Source organism: Xenopus laevis, chromosome 1L, assembly GCF_017654675.1.
Source record: "Xenopus laevis strain J_2021 chromosome 1L, Xenopus_laevis_v10.1, whole genome shotgun sequence".
Taxonomy (NCBI): Eukaryota; Metazoa; Chordata; class Amphibia; order Anura; family Pipidae; genus Xenopus; species Xenopus laevis.
Window position 1 is genome coordinate 62,666,371 of NC_054371.1, and position 14,670 is coordinate 62,681,040.

Below are 14,670 nucleotides of genomic sequence, written 5' to 3' on the forward strand. Positions count from 1 at the left end.
CTTAACCTCTAGACATGTTGGTGGCCAGCAGATTTTTGCCCCAAAATTGTCTGAAATTGAGGAAAATGCAAGAAAGCTTAAGAAGGATGGGAGAATGGGGTACAGAGCCCAAAGTCTGGTAACTCCTGACGTCTACACATGTCAGTCCCATTGCATGCTGGATATTGTAGTCAGTTGGCAAATTGTTAAACAAAAACTGCATTACCCAACATGCATTGGGAGACGCAGGCTTGGTACAAAGTACAAACCAGCCAAAGGCCCAAAAAGTAGCCCAAATCCATACCTTGGCTAGTTTGTACTTTCAAAGCCTGCCTGGGCTTTACATTAGTAGCCCAATTTGGCTGGAAAACAGACAACCTGGCAACTCTGCTGTTTATACATATATATTAGATGTCATTTTGTTTAGATGTGTAACAGACGTGTTTCACCCTGGGAAACTTTGTGTTTGGGATTGTCATACTGTCCAAACCAAGGCAATGTATGGTTGCTTACTGGTCCCCAATATTTTTAGCTTTCTTCCCTTTTTTCGTAGCATTGGGAAAGATGTTTACCCAGTGGGCCTTTTAATGCTGTGGTATTTTTTGGGTTGAGGGATTAATTATTATTTGTGCAAATTCTTCATGTGGCGGATTGATGATAAAACAGTTTGCCCAGGAACAAAACCAGATGAGCTTGTTTCTGTGTTGGCATCAGACATTATTACCAAAAAGATGACAAGGCACATCCCCTGTGCATTTTATGAACATTACAGTAATCATCTGGTACTGGTAGGCTGAATTATCACATGGGAGGCCAGTGACCTCAGGCTTTTCACTTCAGAGCGACCAACTGCAATCTGATCAGAACTCTGATTATATTTCCAGAATAGCTGACGGTCTATCAATCTAGTCATCTTGGTCTGTGTATGATGCAGACAGATGACCTCCATTGTCATTATAGTCCATTGTTTGTGACTTAAATGAATAGTCTGATGTTTTACAGGGCACTTCATATTCTGAAAATGTGTTATCAGTGTACCACAGATATGCCACCAAAGGGACCTTTGCTGCTGTAACAATCCATTCCAACACGGTGTCACATGGAATCATAGCCACTGCTGGGCCAGGCCGGCCACTTCAGCCCCCACAGCATCAGTGCGCAATGGCACGCAACCGAGGACGCATGTGCGCAATCGTGCGCAACCGAGGACGCATGTGTGCACTCGTGCGCAACCGAGGATGCGTGTGCGCTATTGTGCGCAACCAAGGACGCATGTGCGCAATTGTGCGCAACCGAGGACGCGTGTGCGCAAAGCACTTTGACCAGAGAGCGCATACACTTCTCACTGAGCTAACACTTGCTGGACTAGGGGTAGGCAGCACCCTGTCACTTAGAACAATAGTTGTTAATATTTCTCCCATTAAGTGAAAAGCTGCATATCTTCGAAAGTGCTGTGGTTGCCTTGGTCTAGAAAAGAAGCACAAAACACAATGGTTAGCATATCTGGCCTATGTCTTTGTGAAACGTTCATTCTCTTTTAATGGGATATAGCCTGCTTAGCAGGAACAAAGATAAGAAATGTATCAACTACATGTATCAATTTAGAACAGGTTACAGGGTCGGTGACCCCCCTCCCAGAGCTGCTTTAAAAGGTGAAAAAAGACACTTTGCATGTAGAAAAACAGTGACAAATGGAAAATAGAAAGTAATTGGAACAAGTCTTTATTTCTGGTGCTTGTTTGAAGGAGAACCACCCCTTTAAGCATCAGATATTTTTATCCTTTCTTCTGATATGGAATGTCAGTTATTAATTGCTAAAATAAGAAATTTCTTGGCACTCTACCTTTGAATGGGATCACATTCACTTAGACCTGACTGTTTACAGGCTGCTAATCCAGCAAACCTGGAAAGTCCTCTTGAAATTTGGGAGAGAACGGGGAACTAGGATCGAATAGTGGACATTGAGGGATCCAATTCAAGTCCAACTAGGTAATAAAACACACAGATATTTGCCCCAATAATGAAATGTATATGGAAAAAAATGCATTTAGCGACTCCTGCAGTTGGGACACATGGGGAGGTATTTGACAGGTGGATAAAACACTCTGACTGACTAACTAACACAGTTCTTGAATTACAGCAGTCCCACAGTTGACAGAGGTGGGTATAAATAAATGCACAGTTCTTTTTCATGTCTCTTCCGAGTGCTCTTCCCCTAGGTACCACTACCTTTTCCTAAGTACCTTTGCTTGGAAATGGTAGATGTTCCCATGTATCACTTACAAACACAAGACCTGTCCTCACAGTGAGTGTTTGAGCAAGGCTGGTTGAGTTGTGTCTTGTACACTGACCAAATCATTCTGTATTTTTAATACACAGACCGGATCTCGAAAACACAGGATCTCTCAAACATGGCTGAGGATAAAGTGCTCCTTGCTGCCGTTTCTGTTCTTTCAGCTTGTCAGCTGGGTAAGAGAAATAGAATTTTATTTAAACCGTGTGTGAAGATTTTGTGCCACTCCAGTACAGGAATATGTTAGTCTGCTGAGTGCACTTAGAATCAAGTCAGCATATAGCACTGTATCAGGAACAACAAGGTGTCCTATTCAGCAGCTCTGAAAACCATTTCCTTATTTAAGTTGCATAAATATATTAAGTTATCAGAAGATGTTTCAGGTGTATGCCTTAAAAATGACAAATGGCTTTGTAAAATGTACTTGTTATGGGTAAGGCAGACACCAGGAGGCCCTTGAGGTTGCAATGGGGATCTTTAGGTTACAGCCCTGGTTGGCTCTGAACACCCCAGTCCAATGCTGCAAAGGTTCGATAGGGGACACAAAATGGCGGTAGGAGGTAGCCACTTTAAGGCAACCATACATGGGCCAATCGTGTACAGTATGCCACCAATATGTATATTCCCACCTTTCTTTTACTTCGTTATTTTTTGTGTCAAATGTCGATGCATCATACATTTGTGAATTGTCATGGCTTTTTCAAACCTGTCCAGCTTATGAACTACCAATATCCATGGTACATACAGTACTGTATATGGCACCTTAGCTTTTTGAAAATAAAGATCCTTGAGCATATGGAACTTAAACACAATAGATCACTGCTGCCCAGGCCCGGACTGGCAATATGTGGGTTCTGGCAAATGCCAGAGGGGCTGCTATAAGGTCCCATAGAAAGTCACTATTTAGTAGGCTGTTGGGGGCTGTTTGGGCCTCTGTGTACCTAAAATGGCAGGTCCTATTTTACTTCTCAGTCCAGACCTGCTGCTGCCTCTTAGTGTTAGGGGTGAGTCTGACCAGGGCACATGTACTTGGAAGTTATATGTTCTCTTGGGTGTTCCAGGGTTCTCCCATATTCCAAAAACATTGGGCCAGATTCAGTTTGATGAGAAAAAGCTTTACAACTCTATTGAAGTCTACATTAACAATCTGGAATTGAATTAGTAGAGAAGTTTTCTCTCCTCAAATTGAATCTTGTCACATGATACACCATAGCATTTCTTTGTGGAATTAAATCTGGTCCATTGTTGGTTAACTGATTTCTAGTAAAACTGACGTGTGTGTTAGATTAAAGGGGGGGGTCACCCTCGAGTTAACTTTTAGTATGTTACAGAATGGCTAATTCTAAACAACTTTTCAATTGGTCTTGATTATTTATTTATTTGATAGGTTTTAAATGATTTGCCTTATTCTTTTGACTCTTTCCAGCTTTCAAATAGGGGTCACTGACCCCATCTAAAAAACAAATGCATTGTAAAGATACAAATGTATTGTTATTGCTATTTTTATGACTCATCTTTCTATTCAGACCCTCTTCTATGCATATTCCTGTCTTTATTCAAATCAATGCATGGTTGCTAGGGTAATCTGAACCCAAGCAAACAGATTGCTGAAATTGCAAACTGGAGAGCTGCTGAATAAAAAGCTATGAAACGTGCAAATTCAAATACAATAAAAAAAGGGAAAATATTGCCCAGGTCTGGAGTGTAGACAGTTAGTACAGGCATGACAATTTATGGTTGGTGTTTTTCATAATTTTTGAATTCTGAAAAGACACTGGCAGGAAATAATCAACGCTGGGTACAAATCAGACTTTCAAAAAAACTAAACTCCCCAAAGAGAAAGCCCCCATCCACTATCCTCCATTGGCCCCCTCCCTGCTTCTTCCCCACATAGTCCATTACTTGGAAAAGTGTCCCTGAATGTATCGCTGACAAATACATGCAGAGTAGCGCAGTGGGGCTCATTTCTTCTCTAATGGACCTAGAACACTGCGCATGCATTGGAAAGCTCTGTAAATTGGCAACGAAAGACAGAGAAGTGCATCTTTTCTGAGCAGTGCAACATCAGAACGCTTTTCTTCTGAAGGTATATCTCGGACTGTCTTCCCCCATTCAGGGGAGAGGGGAGTAAAATTAAGAAGGTGCTTGTTAAAGGGGTGGTTCACCTCTATCAAATTAAAACATACAACCCATACAGACTGGACACAAAATATACCATTCAACAAAGCACAACACTATATTACATATCTAGGCATCACATTTGCAAGCCATCACACAGATACCTACCAGCTAAACATAAAACAAGCTATCTCCAACATCCAGAATGACCTCGATAAATGGAAAACAGCAAACATCTCCTTTTTAATCAGAACACATTTAATCAAAATGATATATTTTCCAAAAATACTTTTTAAGATCCAAATGTTACCATATTACCTCAAACGCAAAGACCTAAAACTAATCAATAAAATTTTCAGGAACTTCATTTGGAAAGGCAAAAGGCCCCGAATAGCCCTACTAAAACTACAGCAACAAAAAATGAATGGAGGTATTAACGTTCCAAGTGTTGAAGACTATAATGAAGCTGCCTTGTTGCGTCATGCTGGTGACTGGATATACAATACTAACACATACAGCAACTTAGACCTAGAACAAGAGCTTATGGATACTACATACTTAAATCCCTTACTCCACCTCCCACCTAATGAACTCACACACGACCAAAAAACTAACCCTCTCTTTATGGGCACTTACAAAGCCTGGAGACACGCCCGACATAAAGGAAACACCACACAAGCCCTTTCCCTATATCTACCTTGGACTGGTAATAAACAATTCCCAAATGGTCCATTATCGAATACATTCACTACCTGACATCTACTGCATAAGAGACATACTGACTAGCACACTACATGTCATGACACACGCAGAAGCATCTGCTAAACACCCGATTCTTTGCAGACAACATTTCCACTACTTACAAGCTACCCACTATGCGAGGGACGTATTACGTAAGATGACAGAGCAAGACATATCTAGTCCATTAAACCATATATGGAAGGGAACTAACACACCACGCTCCACATCCTACATTTACAAACTTACAAGAACAAACCTAGACCCATTGGAAAATGACACCTCTTTTGGAAAATGGACTGACATAATTTCAGGATCTTCAACATCAGACATTGTGACAATGCACTCTCACTCAATGCACCTACTACCATCCAGTCAAAATCAGATCATGACCCTGCAAATACTACACCAATCCTACCTGACCCCACTAAGACGGTTCAAAATGGGATTGCTAGCCAGCCCATCGTGTTTAAGATGCTCAACAGCTGATGCCTCCCTAATTCATTGCAGGTGGTCATGCCCAATTATCAAAACCTTCTGGTTGGAGGTATATGAATATTGGCATTCTCTGACCAAAAAACAATTCGAACCTGACATCGAATGGGCTCTATTTAGTAAACTCAAGAACACCCAACAAATTACCAGGGCCAATAAAGCTCTAGCAGAACGGTTAGCCGCAGCTCCTAGGAAAGCTATATTACAGGAATGGTTATCACCCAACCCACCCTCCATGAATTTAGTAAAAAATAAACTGCATTTCCTATTCCACATGGACTGGCTGGAAGCATCCATAAACAAAATATCCCATACTAGCAAATTTTTTGACATATGGACCACTTATATCCTAAGTCTCCCCCCTGACATAAGAAAACTGACAGTCTCTACATTTTACAGAACCACGTGGTACGACCTAGAAAGCCTCCGAGGAACTAACCCTCTTATTCTAGCAATACGGTCTGACTAAAATGGGCTGCCTCCCAGGATTCACAGACACATAGATAAAGGAAAACATATAGATGCCCTTTTAACAAGGGCGAGTAATGGGCATAACTGATCTAAATGTTTTATTTTACGTTGTTGTTTTGTTAATACTTATTAGGATTTGAAAATAGAAGAGGTCTCTCATAGTCACCTGGACTGAAATAGTGGCGATTTTATAAATGTGACGCCACTACCAAGTTTGCTATAATATGTCCATATTCTCTGAAAACGAGCAAACAAAACAGGCTTTACTCAAAATCCTTTTATTATTGTTTAATAAATGTTCCACTTGTAACAATGAGGACATCAATGTATGAATGTACATTTAAATCTGTGACAAGACTTCAATAAAAAAAAACAAATTTAAAAAAAAAAAAAAAAAGGGGTGGTTCACCTTTAAGTTAACTTTTAGTGTGGTATAGAATGGCAAGTGTGAAGCAACTTTTAAGTTCCAGCTTTCAAATGGGGGTCACTGACCCCCATCTAAAAACCAGATGCTCTGTAAGGCTACAAATTTATTGTTGCTACTTTTTATTACTCATCTTTCTATTCAGTGCCTGTCCTATTCATAATCCAGTCTCTGGTTCAAATCAGCGCATGGTGGCTAGAGTAATTTGGACCCTAGCAACTATATTGCTAAAAATGCAAACAGGAGAGCTGCTGAATAACTCAAAAACCACAAATAAAATATGAAAATGAATTGCAAATTTTCTCAGAATTTCACTCTCTACATCATACTAAAAGTTAACTCAAAGGTGAACGATACCTTTAAAGAAATATCACACGTCCTACCAAAATGTCTTCATTTTTGGGCATCCCCTTAATGCATGCCACTTATTTGCTTCACTCTGATTACATTTTGGGCAAATCGTAGTTTTCCATAATTTCAGTTAAAATAGGAGAGTAATATGAAAAAGGTTTCCCAGTATGATACCATGGGAAGTGTTTTGATACAGCCATTCATGTCCAGTTCAGGGAAAAATGAACCATTTTTCTACTCACCTATGTTGTTTAGTTTGAGTGAGAAATACAAACAGTTTCATAGAACCCCAACTCGCCTGAAAGACTATCCAAAAGATTGTTCCAATTCAACTCTGATAAATGTTTTTATTGCCGCTTCATACTGTCCACGAGTTTCACGCAAATATTTTATACAGGATTTTCTTATCTTCAGATGTTCTGACTGCGAGTGCATAGCCTACAAGAAAAAAAGTTATATTGTAGAAAAAAAAAACATTTATATGAAATATTCTCACATAATGAGGACATTATTTTAAGCACATTTCTAATTATTCAGGAGTAGAACTCAATCAAAAACCAGCTTCAACGTGACAGATTTTCATATGCAAAGGTGGCCAGAGACTTAAAGATCCGCTCGTTTGGCGACATCGCCAAACGAGCGGATCTTTCCCCGATATGCCACTAAACTGCGTGGCTATATCGGGGGTAATTCGAGCGTTCGGCCGTATGGCCGAACGATCAAATTACGATGCGCCAATCGGCTCCGACGGGTCGGTCGGGTAAAAATCCAACCTTCCCGATCGATATCGTGGCCAGATATCGATCGGGATGACCCGTCGGAAGCGCCCATACACGGGCAGATAAGCTGTCAAATCGGTCCAAACGACCGATATCGGCAGCTTTATCTGCCCGTGTATGGCCACCTTAACATTGGAACCTCAATTTTACATCCCCTGATTTTAAGTTTTCCCTCATTTTACATTTTTGTTTTGTGGTCCCACCTATTTATTAGGCATAATACATTTCCCTGATTTTACATTTTCCTGGTCCCCTAAAAAACATAAAATTGGGGTTCTACTGTATTTTTTAAATCTGTTAAGGGGCGCATATAAATCTAATCCTAGCTTTATTCACAGAACCCTGACACTCTAGTGCACTGACACAGCTGAGTGGAACAGCATCCCACTCACCAGAGTAAGCTGCATCTTTGTGTGTATAATGTTGTAAGCACAGTTATTATATAGCAGGTCACCAATTCCTCCATTTTCATTGGATTAATAATTCCCCCCTGAGGCAAATTGGACAGGCTTCAAATGGGGTTTTTTGCCTTCCTCTGGATCAACTAGCAGTTAGGCAGGTTAAAATAAAGTTAAGTTGAACGTGATGGACATGTGTCTTTAGTCAACCTAACTATGTCACTATGCTGTCAGATCATAAATGAAGTAAAGGTGGCCATAGACATTACAATTACAATCTTTCCTGGAAAATACACGCATGAAGAGCTGAATTGTCAGATACACAGGTAGAAACAATAGAATTCTACCTGTATCTGACCATTAAGCAGTAACAATGGCTGATGTTCGGGTGCCTTCAAAGGCAGCTATTTAAAATTTTCCAGCCAGCCCAATCGACGAGCCGACTGATATCCAGATCTTCTGGCGTAAGATATTATCAGTGCGTCTATGGCCAGTTCAGTACAGTTCTAATGGCATATCACTGCTCTTTAACAAAGAGAAAGTTACTAGGAACAACACCTGCAGAAAAACACTCCTGGACTGATTTCCCTCTCTTCCTTTCTTTTCTGTTATCCCTTTCTCTAAATACACTCTTTTTCTTCCTATCTGTGCTTCACATTTCACATATTCTGTCCTCTTCCATTCACTTTTCTTATTCTGCTTCTTTTCTCTCTTATTCTCCTCTTCTCATGCTCACTGTTTAAACCCCATTCGTCCCCTTTCTCTTTACAGTAATAACTGGTAGTCAGTGGAGCTGCTGGATACAAGACTGAATGATAGTTGCGAATGACATCTTCCCACATTACAAAACCAAGCTCATTGTTAACAGAAAACCTTGCACAGCAGTCGACTGGCAATGTGCACTCCTCTGAACACAGCGTGACATGATTTAGTAGAGACTGTCCTAAACTAATGCACGCTGAATTCAGAGGAGACCCAAAGTGTTTGATAAGGCAATGCCTGGGTTTGCAGGGAGACTATTCATTGCAGGTATTATCAACGATCATTCTATCCAGCATCCCCACTAACTTCCAGTGATTCACATTAAATTCAAGATAACATTTTTGGGGGGGGGGGGATTCAACTGATCAGATGAGGCCACCCTTTCCACAAGGTGAGACCTTCTGGCCCATATTTATGCCACTGGTATAGTGATACTGACACTAAAAAATGAATTTTAGCATATGAATGTACATTAAATGTTACCTATAGGTCATGGTGATCATTTTTTGCTGAGAGGTTTGTTTTTGTATATAATTGTTAGTTGAAGTTCCTAAGCCTGACTCTCTGACACTCTGACTTTGCCAACCTGACTGTCCCATCTCAGCCTGTTAGTTACAGTTTCTAATGCTAACGGACTCCTGCTGCACAAATATGGCAGCCCCCTCATACAGGAACATGGGCGATCAGACAGGTAATGTAAAAGCATCATGCAAATACTTTATGGCAAAGTTAGAAGTAGCTTGCAAAGCCAATATTATAATAGGTGTAAAAAAAAGTTTAATTTCAGGTGTCAGTATCTCTTTAGTACACAGGCTGAAGACCTCCAGACTAGAACTAATTCTGAGCTTTTTGGATAACTGGTTTCCAGGTAACAGATCCCATACGTGTGTGTGTGTATAGACACACATACACACACACACACAGGTATGGGATCTGTTACCTGAAAACCCGTTATCCAAAAAGCTCCGAATTGCGTAATGGCAATTTCCCATAGACTCCATATCATCCAAATAATCCACATTTTTAAAAAGGATTTTCTTTTTCTCTGTAATAATATAGCCGTACCTTGTACTTGATCCCAACTAAAATACAATTAATCCTAACTGGAAGCAAAACCAGCCTCTTGGGTTTATTTAATACTTACATGATTTTCTAGTAGACTTAAGGGAGGAAAATCTAAATTACAGAAAGATCTGTTATCCAGAAAACCCCAGGTCCCAAACATTCTGGATAAAGGGTCTCATATATGCATAATTAGTTTGAGAACCTAATCCCAGGCATCTGAAGCATTCCTTCTGCTAATGATATCCACAGAAACACCTGGGAGCTAGAAACTGGCAGAGACTACTGTAACGCAAGGCAAAGTCCAGCCATAGCACTCTGAGGCCGACGTCAGCAACATTCTGCATTTAAAAAAATGATGCCTTAGGAAAGTACAGACAAGCTGGTACAAGAATTGTAACAGATAATATTGCACAGCTGGAGCATTTTTGAAGATGCCGCTGGCAATAAGAATATATGCAGCTATAGAACAGGCATCCAACATGGCAGGTCAGACTGGTGATTGCTGTTAATAATGGAAAATTCGAAGCTCAGATTCAGAACACAGTCTAAATAATTTTACCAGCATTCAAGGCTATGAGTAGAAGACAGAAAATTCGCAAATAAATGTGAATGATGCCTAGGCATCAAAATGTGCAGTATGTGCTGAGGAGCTAAAGTGGGCAATTCAGAGCTTTTTCAATAACAGATCCCATATATGGAATATAGTAGACTGGCCAGTCACTAATCACTGAATGTGAATATTAAAAGGTCTAATTACACATAGATTTTTCTCATTTTAACTCAACAAAGAATTTTATCTAGAAACAAATTGAGCATACAACCAAGGCCAGCTAAGAGGGAAGGGTAGAATCAGAAGCCAGTAAAAGTGGAGGGGTGGGTCCAGAGGCTGGAAAAAAAAGGGAGGTATGTCAAATGGGAGGGAAGCTGGTATAAAAGCAAGGGAGTTTAAGAGCTAATAAAGAGCAACGGGCAGATAAAAGGGGCTGTGAAGAGTGATGTTTGTGCCGAGAGGATAGAAAGGAGTTGTAGATGTCTCACAAAGAGGGGGAAACATGAACAACAAGGAATAACAAAACGGAATGGATGTGAGCAGGGCCCTCTCAAGCTAATTTTATTAGTCACTACTTGTTTCTTAAATCCCTATTTGGTATAAATTGATTACGAGATGCATCAATATGCTGGTGTTATATGAATAGATTATGATAATGTAAAGAAAAGAGAGGTCACAACAAAGGGTGTGAAAAGAGGTCTGTCAATTATCTGAAAATACCAACTAATTTAGTAAAAAGTCTAAGTCTACAAACAAGGAAAGATGTGAAGAAACGTCACATAGTTACATGTGTGTGATGCAGTATATCAACAGGTGGGAGCCCAAGTCTGAGAATGAAAATAAATGCAATGGGAAATTTGTGACTCGTTACAGATGTAACAAAACAATTCAGAACTAGGAAAGTGTGAGTGACCAGTGAAAGAGGAGGTCTGGGAACAGAAGCTGGTGTGAGGGGCTGTCTGGAATGAGAATTATGAGAACCAGTTTAAGGATAGTCATAGAAGTCCTGAAACAGAGGAGACTCCGTATAAGGGATACGAATAAAGTCAAGAACAAAGAAAGGTTGAGATACAGTTTCTGTGAGCCAGACAGGTAGAATAAGAAGTTCATAAGGAGACAACAAAATCTGAGCAGTTAGAACAGAGACAGTAGCAGACATGTGGGGATGTCCAGGAACTGAGGCAGGAGAACTGACAGTTGTGTGGGGCAGTCTGGGAATTAGGGATGCACCGATTCATCCCTACTGGGAATAGGTACAGGTTTCACGTGAAGTCAATAACATTGAAAGAGAAATAATCACAGATGTCAGCAGCAGCAGTCTGGGAATAGTGACAGGTGGGAGGAGAGGTCCCAAGACTGTGATAGCTGTGAGAAACAGTGACAGGTGAGAGAAGCAGTCACAGATGTTAAGAACAATAAGAAAAAAGGAGACAGTGAAAGGTGTGTAGTTGACCTGTCTGAGATTATATTATATATTCACCTAGAAATTCACAGGTGAGCAAGAGTAAGTACAGGGACAATGCCATTGTGTAACATCACTGACCAGCACACAATTATCAGGTGTGTGAGGTTTTCTATGTAGACAAGAGGACACACAGATGGTGGCAAGTTTAGGTGCTAAGTTTGTGGAGTGAGCAGACTTTGTGATGGTGGGAGTGAAGAACAGAATAATGACTGCAAGTGTATGGAATGTAGCAGCTGGATGGGCTGGGAGGTGGACAGCTATTTGCTCAGTAAAGCTGGCCATAGACGCAAAGATCCTCAAGCGATCGGATGTCGCCATCTCCCGACCTGCCACTAACCATTCAGATCAAATAAAGTAGTAAAAGAACAGATCAGCCAATGTTCTGCCCCTGAACATAGTTATGTACGATAGTTATGTCCGACCAGAGCTAGTGACAGTCTCCCACTGAAAATCGATCGGCAGCCGACAGAAATTTTCTAACCTGTCCGATCGACCCAACGACCGATCTCCGACGGACGAAAAATGTCGGGACTCTCCACACTTGGATCCTCGATTCGTACGACCGGATCTTTGCGTCTATGGCCAGCTTAAAGCAACAGTAGTGTTAGTCCAAAGAAAGGTGTGTCACACTATAGTACACACTCTGATCCCTTTTACACCATAAACACCCAGGATGCAATGCAGTGGTGTCCAGCCCTTGGCCCTACATCTGTAGTGAAACTATAGTACCCACCAGCACACACCCCCTTTGGTGCAGCAGTAGCATGAGGCTGGACACGTGACTCACAGGCAGCACACACTTATTGAATTATAGGGGGACGTTCTCGTTATTACCTGCTCGGCCACAGCCCTGAATAGACACGAGCCGTCCTTCGCTATCTTCTTCCTGTACAGCCCCTCGGATCTCAGATAGGAGTCCATGGCAGCTTCATCCTTACTGCAGGCAACGGTGCCCTTTTCTCCCTGCCCATCCATGGCTGCCCACCTCCCGCCGGAAAGCAAAGAGTGAAGCTAAAGCGCACACTAGCAGGCTGGCCCTTATCTAGCCCGCATGGCAGAGGGACTGTGTGGCAGGAGGAGAGGGGCTCTATTAGTCTGGGTGTGGAGGGCATGAGACAGAGGGGCACACACGGGTCTCCACGTGCAGCAGCACCTGATGGAAGTGACAGACAGGGCCCCCTGCTAGTGTAGAGCGGCCAGCAAAGCTCTCCCGTTCATGTCTCTCGCCTGCGCTAGTAGCTGCAAACAAAGCAAGCGCAGTGACACAACAGACCTGAAACGAAAGTGCTCCCAGAAACAAAAGTTTTGTTTTCAGTTTAGCAGAGTGAGGGGCAGGGCGCTGAGAGGTCTGTGCGTGCGGGAGGGGGCGGAGCCGGAAGTGCCGGGATCACCTTGGACAGGCGCAGAGTCTCTCTCAGTCAGGACTACATGTCCCAGGCGCACACTGTGTGGAGCGTATTACTTGTCAACGGCGCCATCACAACAACATCGCTAATGTCATATCATATTTCTGTCATAATAAACCATTACCTGTTTGTCACAAGCTGACTCCTTCTTTATACGTCTCCCTGACGCACAACCCACTGCAATGCCTTGTCTGGCTTGAGACAAGGAACGAACCCTCTCATAAAAGACACTCGTGAAGTCATGAAATCACATTCTAAGAAACTTGACTCCAATACACATCGATGACAGTCAATGATTGTAATGTTATCTGTTAGTGTGATTGCGTCTGAAAGTTGGTTCATGTTGAAGTAAAATCCAACTTTTTCACATACCTGAAAATAAAAAGCTACTATGGGAATGGGAGTCTTGCCTGGGACAGCGCCTTCTTAAATGAACTGCATAACATATTGGAAAGTTGTTGAGAATGATGTTTTCATGAGGGAATTAGTCAGTATTTAAAATTGTCCACAATTAAATGCACCTCTGGCCAAGGGACTCCTATGCAGTTTCTGGGCCTCTCATATCAGATGGGCCCTAGGTATGGTAACTATTTTTCTGGAGAAAATACTTTCCTATATTGTTATCTTTATTCCCTATTAATAACATTGGCACTAAACAGAATTGTTACAGGCCCGGCTGGTGAAATATCAGCCACAAATAAATACCAGCCAAGAGGCAACCCTATCCTAGATGAGTGCCTAACAGATAATCCAACTCTGCCCAAAGTACAAAACTTCAGCTGTATTGGTATAAGTATGGGATCCCTTATCCGGAATGCCATTATCCAGAAAGCTCTGAATTACAGGCCGTCTCCCATAGACTCCATTTTATCCAAATTTTTAAAAATGATTTTGTTTTTCTCTGTAATAAAACAGTTCCTGGAACTTGATCCAAACTAACATATAATGAATCCTTATTGGAAGGAAAACCAGCCTATTGGGTTTATTTAATGTTTACATGATTTTCTAGTAACCTTAAGGGATAAAGATCCAAATTACAGAAAGATCCGTTATCCGGCAAACCCCAGGTCCAGAGCATTCTGGATAACAGGTCCCATAACTGTATAAGCAAGAACAAGCTTGCTTTGCCTAGCACTGCCACCAACCAATATAGTGAAAACCCCTGGGTTTTATTTCTTTCTCCTAAAATTACGGTTTGACCTCTATCACTAGAATGGCCTCTTGAATTTGGTGCTCACAAACTGAAAGCAGACTTATTTTACAGCTTCTATTCGGGACTTATTCCCTTTGCTGAAATGTGTTCTACAGGAAGATAATATAAAACTCAACATAACAAACCTTGACAGACCTTAAAGTGTCAGTTCAGCTCAATCTCA

At 41.4% G+C, this 14,670-nt stretch overlaps 1 protein-coding gene across 2 annotated transcripts; it reads right to left on the reverse strand.

The window, feature by feature from the left end:
• Positions 1–262: 262 nt before the first annotated feature.
• On the reverse strand, positions 263–13,665 carry LOC121402882 (OTU domain-containing protein 4-like). Of its 2 annotated transcripts, XR_005966837.1 has the most exons (3): positions 12,723–13,665; positions 7,112–7,307; positions 263–1,446 (listed from the first exon to the last, which is right to left on the reverse strand). XR_005966837.1 is itself a non-coding variant. In XM_041589618.1 (2 exons), exons 1-2 carry the CDS (start codon positions 12,861–12,863, stop codon positions 7,176–7,178), a joined length of 273 nt encoding a protein of 90 aa, XP_041445552.1. In that variant the 5' UTR covers positions 12,864–13,333; the 3' UTR covers positions 7,112–7,175. The 2 variants fall into 2 exon arrangements, 1 of the variants encoding a protein (XP_041445552.1); XM_041589618.1 differs by lacking the exon at positions 263–1,446 and having other exon boundaries at positions 12,723–13,333.
• Between the last annotated feature and the right edge of the window lie 1,005 nt (positions 13,666–14,670).